At 32.6% G+C, this 21477-nt stretch overlaps 1 protein-coding gene across 1 annotated transcript in view; it reads right to left on the reverse strand.

The window, feature by feature from the left end:
• LOC124369941 (phosphatidylinositol 3-kinase regulatory subunit gamma) overlaps nt 1-9955 on the reverse strand; it is a 114209-nt gene extending 104254 nt beyond the window's left edge. Inside the window, exon 1 of the mRNA XM_046828143.1 lies at nt 9129-9955. Coding sequence (XP_046684099.1) covers nt 9129-9812 — 684 coding nt within the window. The 5' untranslated portion in view covers nt 9813-9955. The remainder of the gene's footprint in view (nt 1-9128) is intronic.
• Between the last annotated feature and the right edge of the window lie 11522 nt (nt 9956-21477).

The raw sequence follows: 21477 nt of genomic DNA on the forward strand, positions 1-21477 counted from the left end.
AATTGTGAAAATTATTGAATAAATAGATTTCCTGTATTCAACATTTTGATTTGAATTTCAGCTAGAAACTTTGTATTGACCAAGGAAAGTAATGTCCTGTGTTGACTTTGTTGCTTTCAAAAGCACACAACCACTTGTTAACCAAATGTCAATACTTTTGGCCAAAATGTACCTTTTAGTTGGCTTAGTTCATGAGTTTTGACAATATTTACCCTTGAGAAAACATTGTGTAAAATTGATTTGTAAAAATTAAGTTCACAATATTTCAAGCACACTAGACGCAAAGAATACCACAAACAGCAAATTCATAAACATTCTTACTCAAAAATTATAAAAGAAGAATTATAAATGTGACACATCTGCCGTATTTGAAATTCGATAAATACAGGTCGGCCGTAACAAAACATATTTCCAAACCAATTATTTTCGATTTTTTAAAATATTTGTTACTCATTAATTATGATTTCATTTAAAAATAATAGTGTCTTGTTAGGAATGAATAGATTAGTTTCTCTTCGCATCAGCCATTTTTACGTTTTGCACCCGGAAGCGTCTAAGGTAACCGATCGGGTAGTGGCCTTATGACTCGTAGTATTTATGTGACCACTACGTAGACCGAATTGCGTCCCAAAAACATTGGGCTTTCCCTGCCAGCCCACCCTTCGGTATTCTCGTACCCACGAGGCCAAAACCTGGAATATTTACGGATTTATTCAGTTGTTTCGTGGTTATATTCAAAATAAAAGGTGTTCCGATAGTTCGGTTCTTTTAAATCAATCACAGAATGACCTAGATGAGGTCAATGTTTCGTGGATGGCTAGTACAGCCTCGGCCGCGCGCGCTCAGATCCCTTGGCCCACTTGCACACACTCCCGTAACTTGACTCCGCAGTCTTTACCACCAGCCTGCTGCGAGTCATTATCCATCACCCGTGACCACAAATATTTATTACTTTATTTGTTAATATCATGAAAAAAATCCATGAGCAAAAAACAAGTCGAGTCTAAACACGGTATACACATCATATCTCATGTAGTAGGACGATGATTTGACAGCCAAATTTATATTTAAATGGCAACGTTATTATTTCAAAGTACATTGCATATATATGTTCTTTATTGTTGTATAAAGATTACACAATGAAATGAACTCAATTAAATAAGAATTAATAAAGGTAATCAATAAAAATTAGTGAATCAGCCGACAATCGTACGCGACACGGCAAAGTACGTAAATACTACACGAAAAAGCTCACTTTTGCCTGGTTTATCCCTTTGTTGAACCTAGATCGGGTACAGCAAAAACCGATGTGCCACTTATATCTGGGCAACCCTGTGGATGACCAGCAGTGACAGGCCACTAACCAAAAATTTCGACATATTGAGGTCACGTGCCGGATCGTAAAACGTGATCTAACGTAGGAAAAGTTACACAATCTGAGACGTGATCCGAAGCCGGGAAACTACCGATAGGAAATGCTCCTGGCCATCAGTGCGGACTTCAGTGGCCCGCACAACTGGTGAAAAAAAGAAAAACATCCCTCGAGATAGTACCCAAATTCAAGCTCAGATCACGTGAGTGCTCGTAAACGTTATTTTTTTAACTTTGGTACTACTAGTAACATATTTATGATAATATAATCTAAACTTACTTATACCGCATAATAACAAGAAGTAGATAGGGACAGAGTGGACTCTTCTCGACGACGTCGCTTCTTTTGAGAGGCAGAAAACGGATCGCCATAATGATATGTAATTTCACAGTAAGTCAAATAAAGTCTGTTCTTTCTAATAATGCAGTTTTTTAGGTCCCTGGTAAAGAAACTGTTCCAAAAATAGTGGCCTCGGGACAATACAAAAGTACCCAAGATTAGCGTGAATATTAAATCTCTTCATTTAATAACAGAAAATATTAATTATAATTTAACCTTAATGTTTATAAATTGTTTTAACTGCTGGCTCGAGATGGCAGTTGTAACTCGCAAATGAATTTGAGTTGATGTTTTCTACACCCTCCACGTTGCCAAAACTGGTTATTAAGTCACAAAACGATTTGTTATTAACTGAAGTCTACACGATAACTGTTATAGTACAGTCAATCTGTCACGAAAAAAGGGCTGTTTTACAACAAAACGGACCACCCTAATTTTTTTTGCATAAATCGTTAAAGTTGCCTTAGAAAAGCTTAAGTCCGAGTTTTTGAGAATGTACGGTTAAGGGTTTTTGAGAAAACTCAAAAAGTTTTTGGATTCGATTTATCTCGAGAACGGTACGTTGTAAGGAAATTTTGAAAATCACATAATTTCAAGGACATTATTATCTACAACTTTTGTCATTGGGTGGATGCGCTAAAATAAAAATTGCATGAAATAGATGGCGCCAAAGTCACCAAAAAACGGTTTTTTCACTTTTTCACCGCCCAACAATTTTTTTTCGCTCGCACTTTTAAATGCAAAAGTTATTCATCATAAAAAAACCTACAAAAAACATATAAACTTCTTTTACATGCGATCGATAGTTTTCGTGTTGTAGCGCGACAAAGAGCGATTTTCGTATCTAGCGTGACCGTTACAATAGGGGAGTTAGAAAACCGGTTCTCCCCAAAAGGTGTATATCCTGCTTTCAAAATATGACTGGGCCTGTCCCATAAATTCGTCTTCAAATGCAGAACGTGTAAACAAGTAAGTATATACAAATAATAATATAAAAGTCTCATTTAAAGAAATTATTATTAAAATATTTAATTTTCCAATGATTTTTGTTTTTCATGAGCATTTTTCATTACTACGGGACAATTCTAGTTGACTTTTACAATTATGACAATATTAAACATTATTTGCACTGAAACTTGAAAATATTTTTTTGCACAACAAAAAAGTGTATATGTTTTTTGTAGGTCTTTTTATGACGAATAACTTTCTCATTTGAAATTGTGAGCAAAAAAATTTTTTTCACAGTGAAAAAGTGAAAAAAACCGTTTTTTGGTGACTTCAACGCCATCTATTTCATGCACTTTTATTCTAGCACATCCACTCAATAACGAAAGTTGTAGATAATAATGTTTTTAATATTTTTTGTTAAATACAATTTTTTCACAAACTTACTGTTCTTGAGATAACTCGAATCTAAAAACTTCTTGACCATTTGACTTGCACTGAATCTTGAAAACACTTGAAAAAAGTTTATTGCACAACAAAAAAGTTTATATGTTTTTTGTAGGTTTTTTTTATGATGAATAACTTTTGCATTTAAAAGTGCGAGCGAAAAAAATTGTTGGGCGGTGAAAAAGTGAAAAAAACCGTTTTTTGGTGACTTTGGCGCCATCTATTTCATGCAATTTTTATTTTAGCGCATCCACCCAATGACAAAAGTTGTAGATAATAATGTCCTTGAAATTATGTGATTTTCAAAATTTCCTTACAACGTACCGTTCTCGAGATAAATCGAATCCAAAAACTTTTTGAGTTTTCTCAAAAACCCTTAACCGTACATTCTCAAAAACTCGGACTTAAGCTTTTCTAAGGCAACTTTAACGATTTATGCAAAAAAAATTAGGGTGGTCCGTTTTGTAGTAAATTCGATACAGATTGACTGTACTATTACCCCTGAGAAACTTGTAGACCAGTGGCTCTAGGAAAAGTAGAAATTCAATTTAAACCATCAAAAGCACTTTCCTCTGACTAAACCCTCTTATCTCATATTGTGTATATCCCATTTTAATAATAAGAACACTCTGAAAAATATAATTAATACCTAATTGTAATCAATGTTGCTGTGAAAAAATAGAAAAATCAATTTTTATCTAGGATATTAAGTACAAAATATTTAAGATCTTGTACAGTACTTACTATCCTAGATAAAAATTATATTTTCAGCTCTAGAAAAGCAATGTTGCATTTTACCCAATTTCTTCTTGTACAGTACTAACTATCCTAGATAAAAATTATATTTTCAGCTCTAGAAAAGCAATGTTGCATTTTACCCAATTTCTTCTTGTACAGTACTAACTATCCTAGATAAAAATTATATTTTCAGCTCTAGAAAAGCAATGTTGCATTTTACCCAATTTCTTCTTGTACAGTACTAACTATCCTAGATAAAAATTATATTTTCAGCTCTAGAAAAGCAATGTTGCATTTTACCCAATTTCTTCTTGTACAGTACTAACTATCCTAGATAAAAATTATATTTTCAGCTCTAGAAAAGCAATGTTGCATTTTACCCAATAAGAACACATGTTAAACTTTGAATACAGTAAAGGTGAATTATTTACTGAAATTGTAAGAAATGCCTCACTTTAAAAGTATAATTAAAATGTATGTATTAAAACAATTTTCAGTGTCTTTCGTAAAGTGTGTACAATTCAAACTAGGTACAGTAATTTTGAGATATTTTAAATGTATTTACATGATTATGTAATCTTTTTACACCAGTTTAGTAACAGTGTTGAAGCACTTAAGTGAAAAGGACCCATTGGTTTGTAAAATCCTTAATTGTTGGACATAGAATCTTGGGAGATTTTCCATTTTAGTATGAGTATGTTTCCGAATGCTTCTGAGTTTTCATGTAAAGCATATACTTTTTAAATATTTAACTTCTATGAAGTAAAAGACAGTTTGACATTTTTATGAAGTAATAAGAGAAATAAATACTAAATATGTGTATAAATTAACTTTAATGAGATATATTCTATGACGCTATAACCAAAATTAAGGGCATACATGTGTTTGAGTTTTAACATTGTGCACAAGGTGGATCTTGTTCTAGAAGAAATTAAAGCACTTAGATCTGCAGAGAATAACTAGTTGTTGGGACGATTATCCGATTGGTAATTTTATCTAAATTAGGACACTAAATAAAACTATATTCCACAAAAGTAATAAAATAGAAACATCGTTAATGGATGTGGTAATAAAAACAATATAAAATGACCAAAGTAAATATAAAAATGGTTATTCTAACTAAGAGTTACAGTTATCACGTCAGTCAAAATCCCTTACTCCAAGAGAAATGCTGTTCTACAGACAGGGTAGCCGATGTGTCAAATTTTTAAAGTTACTGTCCTAAATTTAAAATCAGGACTGTCATAGGGTTGGTGGTACCTGGCGCAAGTGTAGCCTGCCTCAGTGCTCCAAACCCCACCTCCCCAGAAACATAAAATATAAAAAGTTAAATTCATAATTATGTTATCTAATAAATCTCAGTCTATTATCCTCAAAATCGTTTTAATATCGGTAAGTTATGCTCAAAATCAGCCCTAGGAAAGTTGAACAATTAGAAGTACTATTCTTAAAACAATTATTTACAGAGAAAGACGCTTATTTCTTGGCAAAACATACACCAGCTGCTTATATTAATTTAATAACTGCAGCTGATCCTATGAACTTGAAACTGATATTCTAAATTGATATTCTAATAACAATATATCGATAATTACAACTACAAATACTTTATCATTTCCATAATGATATAAATAAATGATAATCTAGGAATATTTTATTCAATTCCGTATTATACTAAGTATACACTGTAGCAGTGTTATTATCACGTTTCCTTCTTCAGCCTAAAACGGTGGCACACCCTCCCTTAACAGCTTGCACTCCCTCCTTTTTGAACGGGCTAAATTAAAACATTATGAATGTATCCTATTCATCTACCTACTTTTTTGTATATCTATAGTTCTTGATTTGAGTTAGAAACTAAAAGTGAAAAGCAAAAATATGTTATGCAGAGAACCCTGTCATGGTGACCTGATAGCTAACTTCTCTGTTACAGAACACATATTTGACAAGGAAAGCAACTAATTTTTTGCGACTCACACTTTGTGAACATTTCGTTAATAGATTTTTTACCTTATAAAAAAACTACACCAAAACACCTTCAAAAAAAAAACTTATAAGTACAGTCATCCTATCTCCATCCATTTCAAACCCTGATAATAAGTTGAAATTACCATAGTACCATTATAATACACAACTACCCTTTCCGATTGGTCTTGTAATTAAGCGGATAATATTTCACCATTTATTCAGACTTGAAATACTTTTACTACAGATAATTTGAAATCACTCTACAGGGCCTCTTTTCTTTAATGTTGTTGCATTTCTCGAAGTACTACGTGTCTAAATCAATATACTGATAATAAAGTATTTCTTACTGAATATACAAAGCAATAGTCCTAACCCAAAAGTTATAAAATTGTTTATTCTAGAATCAATTACTCATAAATTTAAATTTTATTGTAACGTGACTGACCACATTTAATCAGAGATGAAGCTTGAAAGTGTTTGTTAGGTTTCAGGATATTTTTATCACTAGCTTTGTTTGTTATATTTTAGGAATATATGAACCAGCAGCCTGCTTGCTACTGCTACTCATAAATTTAAATTTTATTGTAACGTGACTGACCACATTTAATCAGAGATGAAGCTTGAAAGTGTTTGTTAGGTTTCAGGATATTTTTATCACTAGCTTTGTTTGTTATATTTTAGGAATATATGAACCAGCAGCCTGCTTGCTACTGCTACTCATAAATTTAAATTTTATTGTAACGTGACTGACCACATTTAATCAGAGATGAAGCTTGAAAGTGTTTGTTAGGTTTCAGGATATTTTTATCACTAGCTTTGTTTGTTATATTTTAGGAATATATGAACCAGCAGCCTGCTTGCTACTGCTACTCATAAATTTAAATTTTATTGTAACGTGACTGACCACATTTAATCAGAGATGAAGCTTGAAAGTGTTTGTTAGGTTTCAGGATATTTTTATCACTAGCTTTGTTTGTTATATTTTAGGAATATATGAACCAGCAGCCTGCTTGCTACTGCTACTCATAAATTTAAATTTTATTGTAACGTGACTGACCACATTTAATCAGAGATGAAGCTTGAAAGTGTTTGTTAGGTTTCAGGATATTTTTATCACTAGCTTTGTTTGTTATATTTTAGGAATATATGAACCAGCAGCCTGCTTGCTACTGCTACTCATAAATTTAAATTTTATTGTAACGTGACTGACCACATTTAATCAGAGATGAAGCTTGAAAGTGTTGGTTAGGTTTCAGGATATTTTTATCACTAGCTTTGTTTGTTATATTTTAGGAATATATGAACCAGCAGCCTGCTTGCTACTGCTACTCATAAATTTAAATTTTATTGTAACGTGACTGACCACATTTAATCAGAGATGAAGCTTGAAAGTGTTTGAGTTTAAAATGGTTAGGTTTCAGGATATTTTTATCACTAGCTTTGTTTGTTATATTTTAGGAATATATGAACCAGCAGCCTGCTTGCTACTGCTACTCATAAATTTAAATTTTATTGTAACGTGACTGACCACATTTAATCAGAGATGAAGCTTGAAAGTGTTTGTTAGGTTTCAGGATATTTTTATCACTAGCTTTGTTTGTTATATTTTAGGAATATATGAACCAGCAGCCTGCTTGCTACTGCTACTCATAAATTTAAATTTTATTGTAACGTGACTGACCACATTTAATCAGAGATGAAGCTTGAAAGTGTTTGTTAGGTTTCAGGATATTTTTATCACTAGCTTTGTTTGTTATATTTTAGGAATATATGAACCAGCAGCCTGCTTGCTACTGCTACTCATAAATTTAAATTTTATTGTAACGTGACTGACCACATTTAATCAGAGATGAAGCTTGAAAGTGTTTGTTAGGTTTCAGGATATTTTTATCACTAGCTTTGTTTGTTATATTTTAGGAATATATGAACCAGCAGCCTGCTTGCTACTGCTACTCATAAATTTAAATTTTATTGTAACGTGACTGACCACATTTAATCAGAGATGAAGCTTGAAAGTGTTTGTTAGGTTTCAGGATATTTTTATCACTAGCTTTGTTTGTTATATTTTAGGAATATATGAACCAGCAGCCTGCTTGCTACTGCTACTCATAAATTTAAATTTTATTGTAACGTGACTGACCACATTTAATCAGAGATGAAGCTTGAAAGTGTTTGTTAGGTTTCAGGATATTTTTATCACTAGCTTTGTTTGTTATATTTTAGGAATATATGAACCAGCAGCCTGCTTGCTACTGCTACTCATAAATTTAAATTTTATTGTAACGTGACTGACCACATTTAATCAGAGATGAAGCTTGAAAGTGTTTGTTAGGTTTCAGGATATTTTTATCACTAGCTTTGTTTGTTATATTTTAGGAATATATGAACCAGCAGCCTGCTTGCTATAGGTAATTCTGAGGCCTACTGAGTCAACTTCAATTTCTTTCATATTTTAGTATAACGACAGGCACTCCTTGACAACAGTTGGACAAGATTAAAGTGACAACACATGGGCAATGATCTTTCTTATCACTCAACAATGTCAACAATGGCTTTGCTAAACTTAAATTTCATGTTTTTTTTTACTTTTTAAGCACTAGCCTACATTATCCTCATACTAAAATATAAAAGAAAAGTGAACTTCACCCAGTAATTTATCAGAATTAGCTTGATATAAAGTTTGTGCCAACCGCATTTTACTACATGCCACAAATAAAGAGAACATTACATTATTTTATTATAATTATATAGAAGGTTGAGGTATAGCTTACATAATTATGGCAGCCTACTTATTTTACAATTATCCATTTTACATTTTCATAAAAGTTGAGTTGTTTACTTTGAACAATATTGGAAAACAGCTTGGAAATTTAAAAAAGTGTTATAGGCTAAATGAGTTTGTAGTTTAAAGTATATGTTTTGTTTTAAATTAACATATTAAAAATTTAGTATGGACTATATGCTAGTTTGGTCTTCCTTTTCGTTAATTTTTTATTTATAAATAATTTTATTTATGGAAGTACAAATTGCTTAATACCAATTAGATCTGTCAAATTAAAACTTCATCAGAAATAGTAAATTTTTCATTCAAATCAATCAGTTATAAAGAACAGACAATATTTATTCTTCTTCTAAGGGACGGCCAACTGTCAAAGCATAAAGTCCACAATGGCCTATTGCATACCTCAGATGTATAAATTAGTGACAGTTTTGCTACATTAACTTAATTTTGCAAATTAAAACTTTCTGCTATTACTTATAGGCTTATTTTATACATGCAACACTAACTAGGCTATGTATGAACATTTAAAAAGCTCACCTGGTCTTTAATTGTAGTAACCGAAGGAAAAATGTCTACTGTCCTGTAGCACAAATGAGTTGTCGTTAAGTGTATGCAGACCCCCAACAAACAAGCTTCACAGTCCGGAGGGAATAATGAATCGCACATGCAACAACAAGATAGATGGCAAGTACATAAAAACGCGTGGAATGAGAGGGTCCTCGCACATCCAAGGGTTGCTGGTGTATCTTCGTTAATTGATTCAAAATCCTCGGTTTCATAAGGCACCATAACATCTTGGGGCTCTAGAGTTGACAGCGAGTTGACACTTTCTCTGAGGCAAAACATGTCCAAATCTAGAGGATTTGTTGAAATAGACTGCTGCCTAGAAGATAATTGATTAGTTTTGGGATGATTTTGATCCATTGTTACACTTCCATCAGAAAAACTCAGAGATCTAGGTCTTCCACTATTTCCTGACCCTCTACTATCTCTTCCACATCTTAACATATAATTTTGAGGATCGACATTTAAATTTGGAGGCAGAGTCAGTGGGGATAATTTGGAATCATAATATTTAAGATCAGATTTTATGTTTAAATTGTGGTTATCAACACTGGTGCGAACGTCTGATTTGTTGAGGTTAGTTGAGTCCACCGGTATGTTTTGATTAGTTACAGGTGTTGTTGCTCCTTTAGCAAGCAATTCATGAGTGTCACTCATGATTGGTTCTGAAAGTCTGCAGAATGTATTTATCACATAAATTTATGACATTCACCCGAGCTGTTCATTTCTTCCAACTTGACCCAACTACACCAACACCAACACCTTACCACTACATCTTGAAAATTATATTACATTTACTACACTACTGGCCTATGAGGGACGACAAGCGCATGTTATCAGTGTAGCCACTACCACTAAAGTTAAATGTCTCACCAAATACAAAAAGTACTTTCAGTACTACTTTTTTTTCGTGATTGGAATTTGATATGTATGTAATATAAAATACTGCAATCTATGTCATCCAATTGCATTATATCTTGTTTGGTTCAATAGGATGTCGGGTTTTATTGTTCGTAATGTAATAAATAAAACCTATTCATCAGAAATTGCAGTTTAAATATGGGTTTATTGTAGTTTTTATATTACGTGTTTAAAAACTAATTAAGAAAGTAATTTACTAACATACAAATGATTTATTAGATCAATTTTAAAATAATTAAATCCTTAATTGCAGTAATCAATGGTTTATAACATTCTGATGACTAAGTTTTAAAAACCCATTCTATGTGTGTAGGTGGAAGTTAATTAGAAATACATTTTAGATTAAATAGAATTTTTCTCTATTTTTGTTCAGTTGGGAAAATTGATTAATTTTTCCATACAGTAATGTTTTTAGAAGTATTATTCTGCAGTGTATTTCATGTTATTCAGCAATAACTTGTATATTCAAAGGCTGAGCTAAGCGAAGAAATAAAAACTCGATTTTCAGATTTATGCTGTTGGGATCTAAATAGAGTCTCAGAATTATACAAAATGATGAGTAAGCGTCATCGGTAAGTTTGATCTAAATATTTGTTTACGTAAACTGATTGCGGATGCTTCGAGATCTCGAGTTTTCCTTAGCATCTACTATGTACATTACAATTTGTTTGTGTGAAACCAAACCAAATTCTGATATTTCGGATTTGAAATTCCTAGAATTGAACAATTTTAAAGTGTATAGAAGATACAGGAATCTTGGCAAAGTAACAATCTTCATGAGGAACGTTTTTGCGATCAGGAGCTTTATTCCTTGCAGATTTTTTGTGACAACGATATCGAATCCTTGGTTGACATCTCGATCGCCATGGACTTGTTTAACATCAGAAGCTTTTAATTAAATTATTCATTTATACCTCCAGTGCAGCATACAAACACCTACAAAAAATTGTGTGAAATTATGAATGGATAATATCCGCGTATGACTTTTTTCAACCAGCCTTGTAGTGGGAAACATTAAATCTGGCCGACTATGATTCCGAACTCCAACCTGTTAGCCCAACCAACAAATGTGCTGTCGAGAAACTGGAGGATGTCAGTTTGTCATGACACTTTATCAGTTGAGTATGGACCAATTATGGACTTGGATGTTTGGTCTGATGAAATGCTTAATGATCACATCACAAACAAAAGATAGAAATATACTGGGCACTCTCATTACAGAAGTTTAAGCCGAATGATATCCCTTTGTTTGTGGAAACATTGAACCCATTTCCAAAACGGAAACTCGGTTGAATTAAAACTGTCGTAAAGCATAAATGAAATTGTAATCCAATTCTGAAATGCTGGAATGACAATAAGAATTGAAGACATAATTCTAATTCTAGAAACTTCATTCAAAATAATATTCGAACCTTCTAGAGCTTAATCCATCAGTCCAGTAATAATAAACCTTAGTCTGTTGCCCATCTAAAATTGACAAAGAAGTGGCAACTGGTTAAAAAAGCACAACATGGTTGCTCCTGTTAGGCACAATGGTTTCGATCACAATAATGTAGTGATGGTCTGCTGGGTTCAATTGTTATTAGAAAAGATGAGGTGCTGCAACCCCCCTACATATCGGAGTGTGGCGGTCTACTAAACATACTATCATCCCTGTTTAAACACTGCAATTAAATTCTAGCCAAATTCCTTCAATGAGTCTCTAGCAAAGGAATTTTTCCTGATGCCCTTAACCTCAGCTGTGTCTTTCCCAATTTAAAAGTGAAGATCCTGAAAATGTCTTTAACTTGCCAGCTTTGTATAAGATTCTAGGAGAACTTGTGCTCAACCATCAGAAGTCGCTTTGAAGACTAATATTAATCCGTTATAACATGGATTTGTGCCAGATAAATCTTTTCCCGGGATATGTTTTGGTAGCTTTTCAGAGGAGGGGAGGTTAATTCAGTGTACATCGACTTATCTAAGGCCTTTATCAAGATCAACCACACCATGGTCTCGGCAAACTTAAATGGATATGGAGTAATGGACACATGCTTTCTTGATTCCGGAGTTACCTATGTGGCCGTTCAATTGGCGACACAAAATAATTTTTTTCCATTATCATCTCAGAAACTTCACTCTCCAGATGGTTTCCACCATCATCTTGGAAATCTTTTCATTCATCTTTTAATGATCTTTAGCTAAGAATCAAAATTTGACGCCCTTACCAAATTGCATTATATAAACAAACCAAAAAACTAATAGATTTCATTGCGAGATCAACCGGAGAGCTACGGAATCTCCCACATCTTAAAACAGTTTTCTGTTTGTTGGTCCGCCATGTCCTTCAGTATGGTATTTTGCTAACCTATTTTATCGGCTAAGGTAAGACTTTTAGTAATTCCGTTAAGATTTGTAGGTTAGTTAAGATTCGTCTGTGTATTCAGTATCAAGATGTTTCCATACACTTAATAATATGGGACTTTCTGATTCACGAGCAAGACGCTACACATTTTATGTATTCTATTTCCACCAAGTCGAATCCAACTTCTGATGAATCACCCACTGCCCAACCACTACCAAGCGTTAAGGCTTGTACGGGCTTAGAGCTCGGATCCTAGAATTTAAATCACGTTCTAAGCCTATTTTATTAGTAGTTTATATGAGATGGTTCGTACAAGCGTTACTAACACATAAAATTGTGGTATATCATTTCACTGCTAGGCACTGTCACAACCATTCTCTAAGACAGATCTTACAAATGATTATTTGCAACATTGGGCGGGGGATAATTAACATACGGCAATTTAGTTATTCTTCTAACCCCTGGCTTCTTTGGTTTTCTTTTGGCTTGCAATATCTCGTAAATAACGTTAATTATAATTACTGTGTCATGTTCTAATTAATTGCATCGAATGACTCACGTTTGTGGATCAGCACCGTAGGGTTATAATACCTTGTTTGTTTTAGATTTTATTGAAATCCAAATAAATAAAACAAAAATGGGCTATTGCATTAAAAAATCAGAAGTCAGATCAATCTAAGAGTTCAAGTATAATACAGTAAACACTTTCATCCTTATTGTGTGTGAATTGACATTCAACTAAATGCCAATTTTCAGCTATTGATCAGCAAAGCTGGTCTTATGATTTTTAAAATTTTCTTCACGTTTGTATGAAGAGGTAAAGGTGCTAATATGAGCCCTGTAGGTATTATGAGTCCCCAATATATCTGGTCATACAGCGCACACAATCTAGTGGGAATCGATGGAAACACTGTATTAAGTTCCTTATTACGCCGCTAGAGCACTCTGGTTCAGTTGTTGATAATAGGTGGTGGATAGTGCTGTTCAAAGCAAAGCTGGTATTATGGTTTTAAAAAATTTCTTCACATTTTTATGTATAATGTAATATACAGGAAGAAAACATTCTCTATTATATTTATGGTTTTATATTTAAAACAATATTGTTTGAAAATAAAATTAGTTGTGAAAGTATAGCAAAGTACTGAAAAATAATATAAGATCTTATAGACATTAAAAAGAATTGTTCAAAGTGGAATTGAATCATCCGAAGAAGTTATAAACGAGGAGTGACAAATCAAAACGTGTTTTGTCACCAAAAATTCGATATTGAGTTATGCACATGGTTTTTTTTCCTCTCACTGAATTCTATCAACCTATACATAGCAAAAGGCACCAACAAATGTTTTGTCCCATGTAACTTAAGTAGGAAAATCATGAATTTAATCAAACTGTGTTTTGTCCACACCCTCATTTGGATCAAATCATGTTTTGTCCAACAACCAATGGGAGTCAGTCAGCGAAGTGTTCTTATTGGTTCAATGAGTCATGTGACCATGTTGTGTTGATTTCACAGTGGTAGAGGTTATGTTACAGTGAGTTCTGTAAAAACTTATGGCATTTTTACTTGTGTTTTAAAAAGGATAAACAGTAGTTTCAGTGATGGAAGAGTTTTCAATTAGTGAGTTGGATGGTGGAGTGTCAGTTTCCTTAATTAACAACGATTCAAGAAAAAGAAAAAAAGTAACAACTAAGGTTAAGGCAGCTAAGCTTAAAAGGTATTCAGCTCCAACTGGATCAGTGTTGTTTGTTCCTTGCAAACATAACACATCACATTTGATATGTTGTCAAATTAGGCCAAGAGATGTCAAAATTCTCAGGGATAAACTGTACAAAATCCCAGATAAAATTAGACAAGACAATATTGTTTCCAGTTTAGTACAACCTAGGCCAGTGAAGAGGCGTAGGCCCCGTAAGGAACGTAGTTAGCTACCAAGTTCAGGTAAACATGCATTCTCAGTTCAGTACTTTATTCGTTCAGTAATCAATAATAAACGTATTCCAGTCTGCAAGGAAAACTTCTTATTCATTACCAAATTTGGGCGAACTAGGCTAGCAAGTATAATTAAAAAGGTAAATTCTGGAGATGCAATCGCTGAACATAGAGGTGGAGATAGAAAAAGTAGAAAAAGCATTGCAAAGAAAGAAAAGGTTAGAGAATTTATATCAGGGTTGCATGCAACTGAAAGTCATTACAATAGAACAAAATCAAAAAGGGTTTATCTGAGCAGCCAGTGTAGTATAAGAAAACTACATAATTCATATCACTCAACGCTTTCTGATGCAGAAGGTAGTTTAAAAGTTAGTTTTTCTATGTTCAGAGACATTTTTAGAAATGAATTCAACATAGGTTTCAGAACTCCAGCGTCTGATGTTTGTAGCCAGTGCCTATTAATAAAAGAAAAATTGAAACAGGCGCCACCAAATTCTCAAGAAAAAGCTATGTTAATGGCCGAAAAAAACCATCCACAAGAGGAGAGCAAAGGCATTTTACGACTACATTAAAACGGAACCTGATAACTCCATTTCATTATGTTTTGATCTCCAACAGATCCAGCCGCTGCCTAAAACTTGCATTCAGGAAGCATTTTATCTAAGGCAATTGAATTTTTATTCATTGGTAATAGTTGACTTGGCCACAAAGGACCCTATTTTTTACACTTGGATGGAAGACCAATCTGGAAAAGGAAGCACAGAGGTCTCATCAGCACTTTTTTATCATCTTAACACAATGGACTTCAACGGTAAGACTGTACTTCGTTTATTTTGTGACGGGTGCGGTGCTCAAAATAAAAATAACATAGTACTTCACACACTTATGTTTTACATGCACACAGTAAATACAACCTTAGAGGAAATTCAGATATATTATCCCGTCAAAGGACACAGCTTTTTACCTGCGGACCGGATTTTTGGCAGAGTAGAGAAAATTCTAAGAAAGAATGTCACAATTTTATCGAAAGAAGATTACACTAAGTTGTATCAACAAATTGGACAGGTCAAACAACTTGGAATTGACTGGCAAACTTTGAATACGAAATCCTTGTCAACGTACTTCAAGAACTTAGAAGCAATTAGTGTAATGAAACGAATTTTCATAACCAAGAGAGCAACTGTGACAAGTCAAGTGAAAAATAAAGACAAACAATTGGTGACAAAGAAGAAAGTTATTAAAGTTGGCGTGAGAGCTACAAAAAACTACCGTTTTGAAGATATGAATGAAGAGAACTCTGTGACTTTGTACAAAAAGCAAGTAAACGACAAGAAGATAATGGATATCGCACTAGAAGGGATTCTTTTAGGCCACCCAATTTCAAGTGAAAAGAAAAAGGACGTTCAAAAACTGTTAGAGATTATGTTTAGACAGGACTGGGAGACCTTACCAGGTGAATACTTTGAATGGTACAAGAAAATCATCAATGACACTGAGGCAGTAAATAATCAAGACAATGACAATGATGAAGTTTTGTGTGAGTGTTTGGAAGACGAGGTTGCCATAAGAATATAAACAATGATTTCTTGAAGGTGAATTAAATGCTAAATAGTTTTATCAATGTATTTCTTAATTTTCAACTGTAGGCAACTTAAAATCAATGTAAATAATACACTTTTTGAACAAACTATACGGTTTTACCTAAATGACCCCTTATCCATTGTCGTGGTTATAAGATATGGTTCGATCAAAGCGTGATTTGTCCTTGAGTAATTTAAACAAAACGTGTTTTGTCCAACCCGTTTGTTCAAATAGTGTTATGTCCAACTTATTTAAGCACTTTTTACAAAGAAAAAGGAAACTTTTAACAGAAAAACAGAGTTAATTATAATTTAAATCGTATGAACTTCATAATGAGGCAGCCTAAAGAATGTAAAGCTTAAAAACATATGATCACCAATTTTTTGTGATTTCCCAATATTTTAGTAACTGTGACAAAACACGTTTTGATTTGTCACTCCTCAAACATTGTTAAATTTGTGTACAATTTGTTTAGCATTAAAATTATTCAAAGTCCTACTAACATAAATACAAACAATTTTATTTTGTTGATATATCGAAATTTTCTGTATAAAGACTATGCCAATAACAGTTGTTATCTAGAAGACTCACAGGACATGAAACTTGTAAAATTAGTACAAGTATTATTCTATAAAATTATACGTCACTCTGTTGCTAAGAATAAGACAACATTAGGCATCACTTCCAAATTAGGCATTTGTCAAAAATTAAGTAAAACAGTTTTGTTAATAATATGTAATGAGTAGCAAGTTCACAATTCATCCATTATTGTTTGATTGTAGATGCTATAAATTTAATATTAGAATAATAGTTATATAATTATCTAATACCACCAGAATTAAGTATACAACTCTTTATTTTTTACTCTTTGCATATCACCAGGGCCGTACTCAGCTTTGGCACGCACCGGAAGATATTCGACAGGGCACTGTCATGCCCCGCTTGTCGACACGGTCCCTTCAAATAGATGTGCGACTGGGCTCTCGGCCCTCCAATAATATTTACCTATAATAATTTAACTTTTAATGAATGCACGTAATTCGGCTCGTCTGCCTTTATATCCTGCCCTACCCGTGGTGGGGATGGCAATAGACCATTTTTATTGTCACTGAGTGCACAATCCAGGGTTTATACATGTTGATGGTAGCCACCGTTCCCTCTTAAGTAATGATAATAAAAATAGCTCAAAATATTTCCAGCCAAAAATAGTGACATAAAAGTGATTTGTCATATTGCTTACCAATGCGACTACTGCAGGTTTTATATCAACTTTTACTTAATCGGCACAGCTGTTCATCAAATCTAATCTAACAACTTTTAAAATCAGAAAAATCATTATTTTAGATTTTCTGCTTGAATTGTACTGTAGTTCACCTTATGAGTCTAGTTTTTAATACCTATAAGCTATTCTCTCAAAGTAAAACACATTAAAAAAATAAATGTAACACATTTTTTACGCTGAAAGCCAAACAACAACAAAACTTTCACAAAATGATTGTCACAGTGACACATACACTTATTTAACTGAGAAAAGCACCCAAAGAGGGATTGAAATTATCATCGGGTTGTGCTAAAAGCAATAAGCATTGATCGCACATGTTTCACAGTTACAGGGGCACATACACTTATTTAACTAAGAAAAGCACCCAAAGAGGGATTGAAATTATCATCGGGTTGTGCTAAAAGCAATAAGCATTGATCGCACATGTTTTACAGTTACAGGGGCAATAAATAATTAACAAGTCTACAACTTTTTTCTGATGTATGTATAACTATATCATTAATAATGAATCGTATTATAGAAGGAAGCACTGCCCAAAAGCTATAAAACAAACAAACAAATACAGTTGTATAAATATGTTATACAGTACCTGCTTCGGGATATCAGTTTGCTGTTTTCACATGACCAGAGCTCTGAAGTGTTCTAGTTGGGATGTCCTGTAGTGATGTAATTTTATAATGTACTGTTATTTTAAAAATTATGTTATTTTTTTATTATATATTTTGAAGTAAAAACATTTTACAGATGTGTCGTTTGAATCATTTTGCAAGAAATAATTCATTACAATCAGTATTTTTTTAATATTATTCTTATTATATTATTAATGCCATATCTTTTGGCTATCATATGTTTTACTAAAATATATAAAGTGTCTCCAGAAGGGTTAACCTCTGGCACTAAAAGAACATACACTGGATATACAAAAAAACCAATGTTTTCACTAGGGAACATTTATACTGTATTACATTTGGGCAACCAAATAGATTTTCAGGAGTGATATTTCACTGACTGCCAATGCTGTAATATTGGGGAAAAGAGATAAATAAGTTTAAAAGACCATTGCTGCAGTGGGTGCGGGTTCCTTTGTATTAAAGATTTTAGCAAGCTTACATGTGAGGTATAACCGTCCACTGCACACTTCTATCTATGTATTAAAGATATTACCCAGCTACTAGGAAGGTATTTCGAAGAATCCAGATGACAACTATACATCAATCTAGAGATTTGATCAAGTGCATGATCACGATCACAGAACATGAGGATTTAGGGGTACCATTAGATACAATGCAATCCGATCAATATCTAAATAACTTGAAGCACATGTTATGTTATATTCTGTGTTTTAAGTTTATTTTTGACAATAGAAGGATTGTGAAGGAAACAGGATATTTCCGGACATTTGCCATTGTTCAGTGAAACAAACAAAAATCAGTAAGACTACGTGTCAAGATATTCAATCTGATCTCTTCTTTAGGTAAATAACTAACCTAACAAATGATTACAAACTAGGTTATTTACCTGAAGAAGAGATCAGATTGCAGATCTCGAAACGTAGTGTTACTGTTTTCTTTTTGTTTCACTGATCGATGGCAAGTGTCCGGAAAACTTCTGTTATGTTATATAGTTTATCAGTTTTATACAATGGTCTATTAATGAACTAATCTATCTCATGATAAGAACTTAGTAACAATACTATGCAGGCTGTCTGCACTTATTTTACAAAACATTCTCCTGAACGGTTTGTAACACTAGCTATAAAAAGCCACAGGGATAAGACAACTAATAATTATGTAGTCTCAAAGGTTTTATGAATAATAAGTCTTTAAAAATACTCCACTTTATTTCAAAGTATACAAACAAACATTAAGCATAAAAACTAAAACCTTGAAAAAGCCAGAAAATATACATTATATAGCCTTAAAGATTTGTTGAATAAAAAGTAATTTCAATATTCTGCTTTATTTCAAAGTATACAAACAAACATTAAGCGTAAAAACTTAAAACCTTGAAAAAGCCAGAAAAATATACATGACATAGACTTAAAGAATGTATGAATAAAAATTAATTTCAAATATTCTGCTTTATTTCAAAGTATACAAACAAGTATTAGGCTTGAAACCCTGACAAAGCCAGAAAATATACATTATATAGCCTTAAAGATTTTTTGAATAAAAAGTAATTTAAAATATTCTGCTTTATTTCAAAGTATACAAACAAACATTAAGGTTAAAAACTCAAAACCTTGATCAAGCCAGAATATATACATAATAAAATGGCAATTAAAACTTTGAACATAAGTTAACTAAATAATTGAGTCCATTTTGTGCTGCTTTTATAGTTGCTGACTGTTGTGTATCTCCCTCACCAAAAAATACCAAACTTATTGGTTTAGTATTAATATCAATGAATGCTTTATATTTATCTTGGCTTTTTGTCATATCAACAGTGCATTGGTAATTTAATTCAGACGCTACCAAAGTAAAATAAATGTCTTCGTTATTATTCAGCATTTCCAGTCCATTAACAACGAAGTGATGTAAAGTTCTTGATTTCTTCTGTATTCTAGCGAACTTCTCAAGGAACTTTCTTCTCATTACTCTCACCCATCTTCTACTTTGGACTGATCTCATAACTGTAAAAAAAGCAGAATAAACTCTTAAAACCCCAAAGAATTTTTTTCTACCAGTAAATGTAAAAAGTTTAGACTAGTGAACCCACCATGCAACATTCAATTTTACAAACTTTCAAGTAAAATCTTTCTATCTAATCTTAAATAGCTTCTCCAAGTCATAAAATCCAAATATAATTGTTTTAAATGTATTAAAAGTCCAAAATTAAATTGATCAAGATGAACTTTTAAATACTGGCAGGACAGTGATTATTGCAATTTAAAATAAGACAGCACTAGTGTGTGTTTGTAAGGTATAATGCAAGATATAAAATAATGACATTAAAATAGACTTAAGCTACAAAAAATAAAACAATTATAAACATGAAATAATAGTAAACCCATTAACACTAATATATATATATATATATATATATATATATATATGTGTGTGTGTATGCGCATGCACACACACGCACGTAAAAGCCAAACACTGATTGACTCATATCTCTGAAACTGCAGAACAGATTTACATTAAACTTTATGCACTGTATTGTCACTTAGGTGCACACTAAGAAAAGGTTAAGAGTCTTAACCTATGTTTCTGAGTCTTAACCTATCATTTTTAAGAGTCTTAAAAATGATTCTGTAACCTATGTTACAGAATCATTTTATGAGAATTATAACATACAAACGAATACGGGATAGCTCCTTTCCCATTTTCTGTCAATTAAAGATATTGACACTACAGCATTTATTTGTTTTTAAAGTTCTGAGACTATTTTACATTAAAAGTGGTAACTTGGGAACAACGGACCTCAATTATGCCACCAGAAGCATTGACCGTCGTATGTTCAGAACACCAAAAGTTAATAAATCCATTTTTAAAAGATAATTTCTTTATAAGGGTCCGAGTTTTTTCAACAAATTGCCTTTCGAAGTCAAATTATCTGTAAATAGTAGAAATTTTTCTAACAAGCTTAGAACTTTATTATTTTTAAATGAAAACTGTAACTCGTTTTACGAATAGTATACTACATAATTATGTATAGGCTATATTTATATAAATTTCCAATAATGTAGGTAATGTTGTATTTCACTATTCATATGTACATAGCTTCTGTAGTCTTTAGTATATATAAGTATAATAATTTTTTATTAACCATTTGCTCTTGTAAATAATATTAAGCATAGCAGTTGTGTGCAGTGAAAAGTTTCTGTTGAAACCATATCCAGCAGCCAGGCTGATAACAACTTGTACTATCTTTCTGGACTCAGATAACAATCATGTTTTGTATTGTTGTCCACTGACCACATTACTTCTAGAAGTGGTCAGTTAATTCCAAGTCAGTCTTATGTGTTGTACAATGTACTATTTTGATGGAATAAATTCATTTATTTATCATTTATCAGGTTTTGAAAACTTTGCAGCTTTACAGCGGAAATCCATGATACTTTTAATAATAATTTTTATCATATTAAAAATTGTTAAAACATTGAAATTAACATCAGGATCCCACATCAGTCCTTTATATACGCTGAAGACGAGTTGTTAATAACTTCATCGACAACTGCAGAAATCCGAGAAGAAATGCAATGCTATTATTGAAAATTTTTATTTTTACAAAATCTCAGCAATGACCAAACGGATTTACT

This window comes from Homalodisca vitripennis, chromosome X (assembly GCF_021130785.1).
Source record: "Homalodisca vitripennis isolate AUS2020 chromosome X, UT_GWSS_2.1, whole genome shotgun sequence".
Lineage (NCBI taxonomy): Eukaryota > Metazoa > Arthropoda > Insecta > Hemiptera > Cicadellidae > Homalodisca > Homalodisca vitripennis.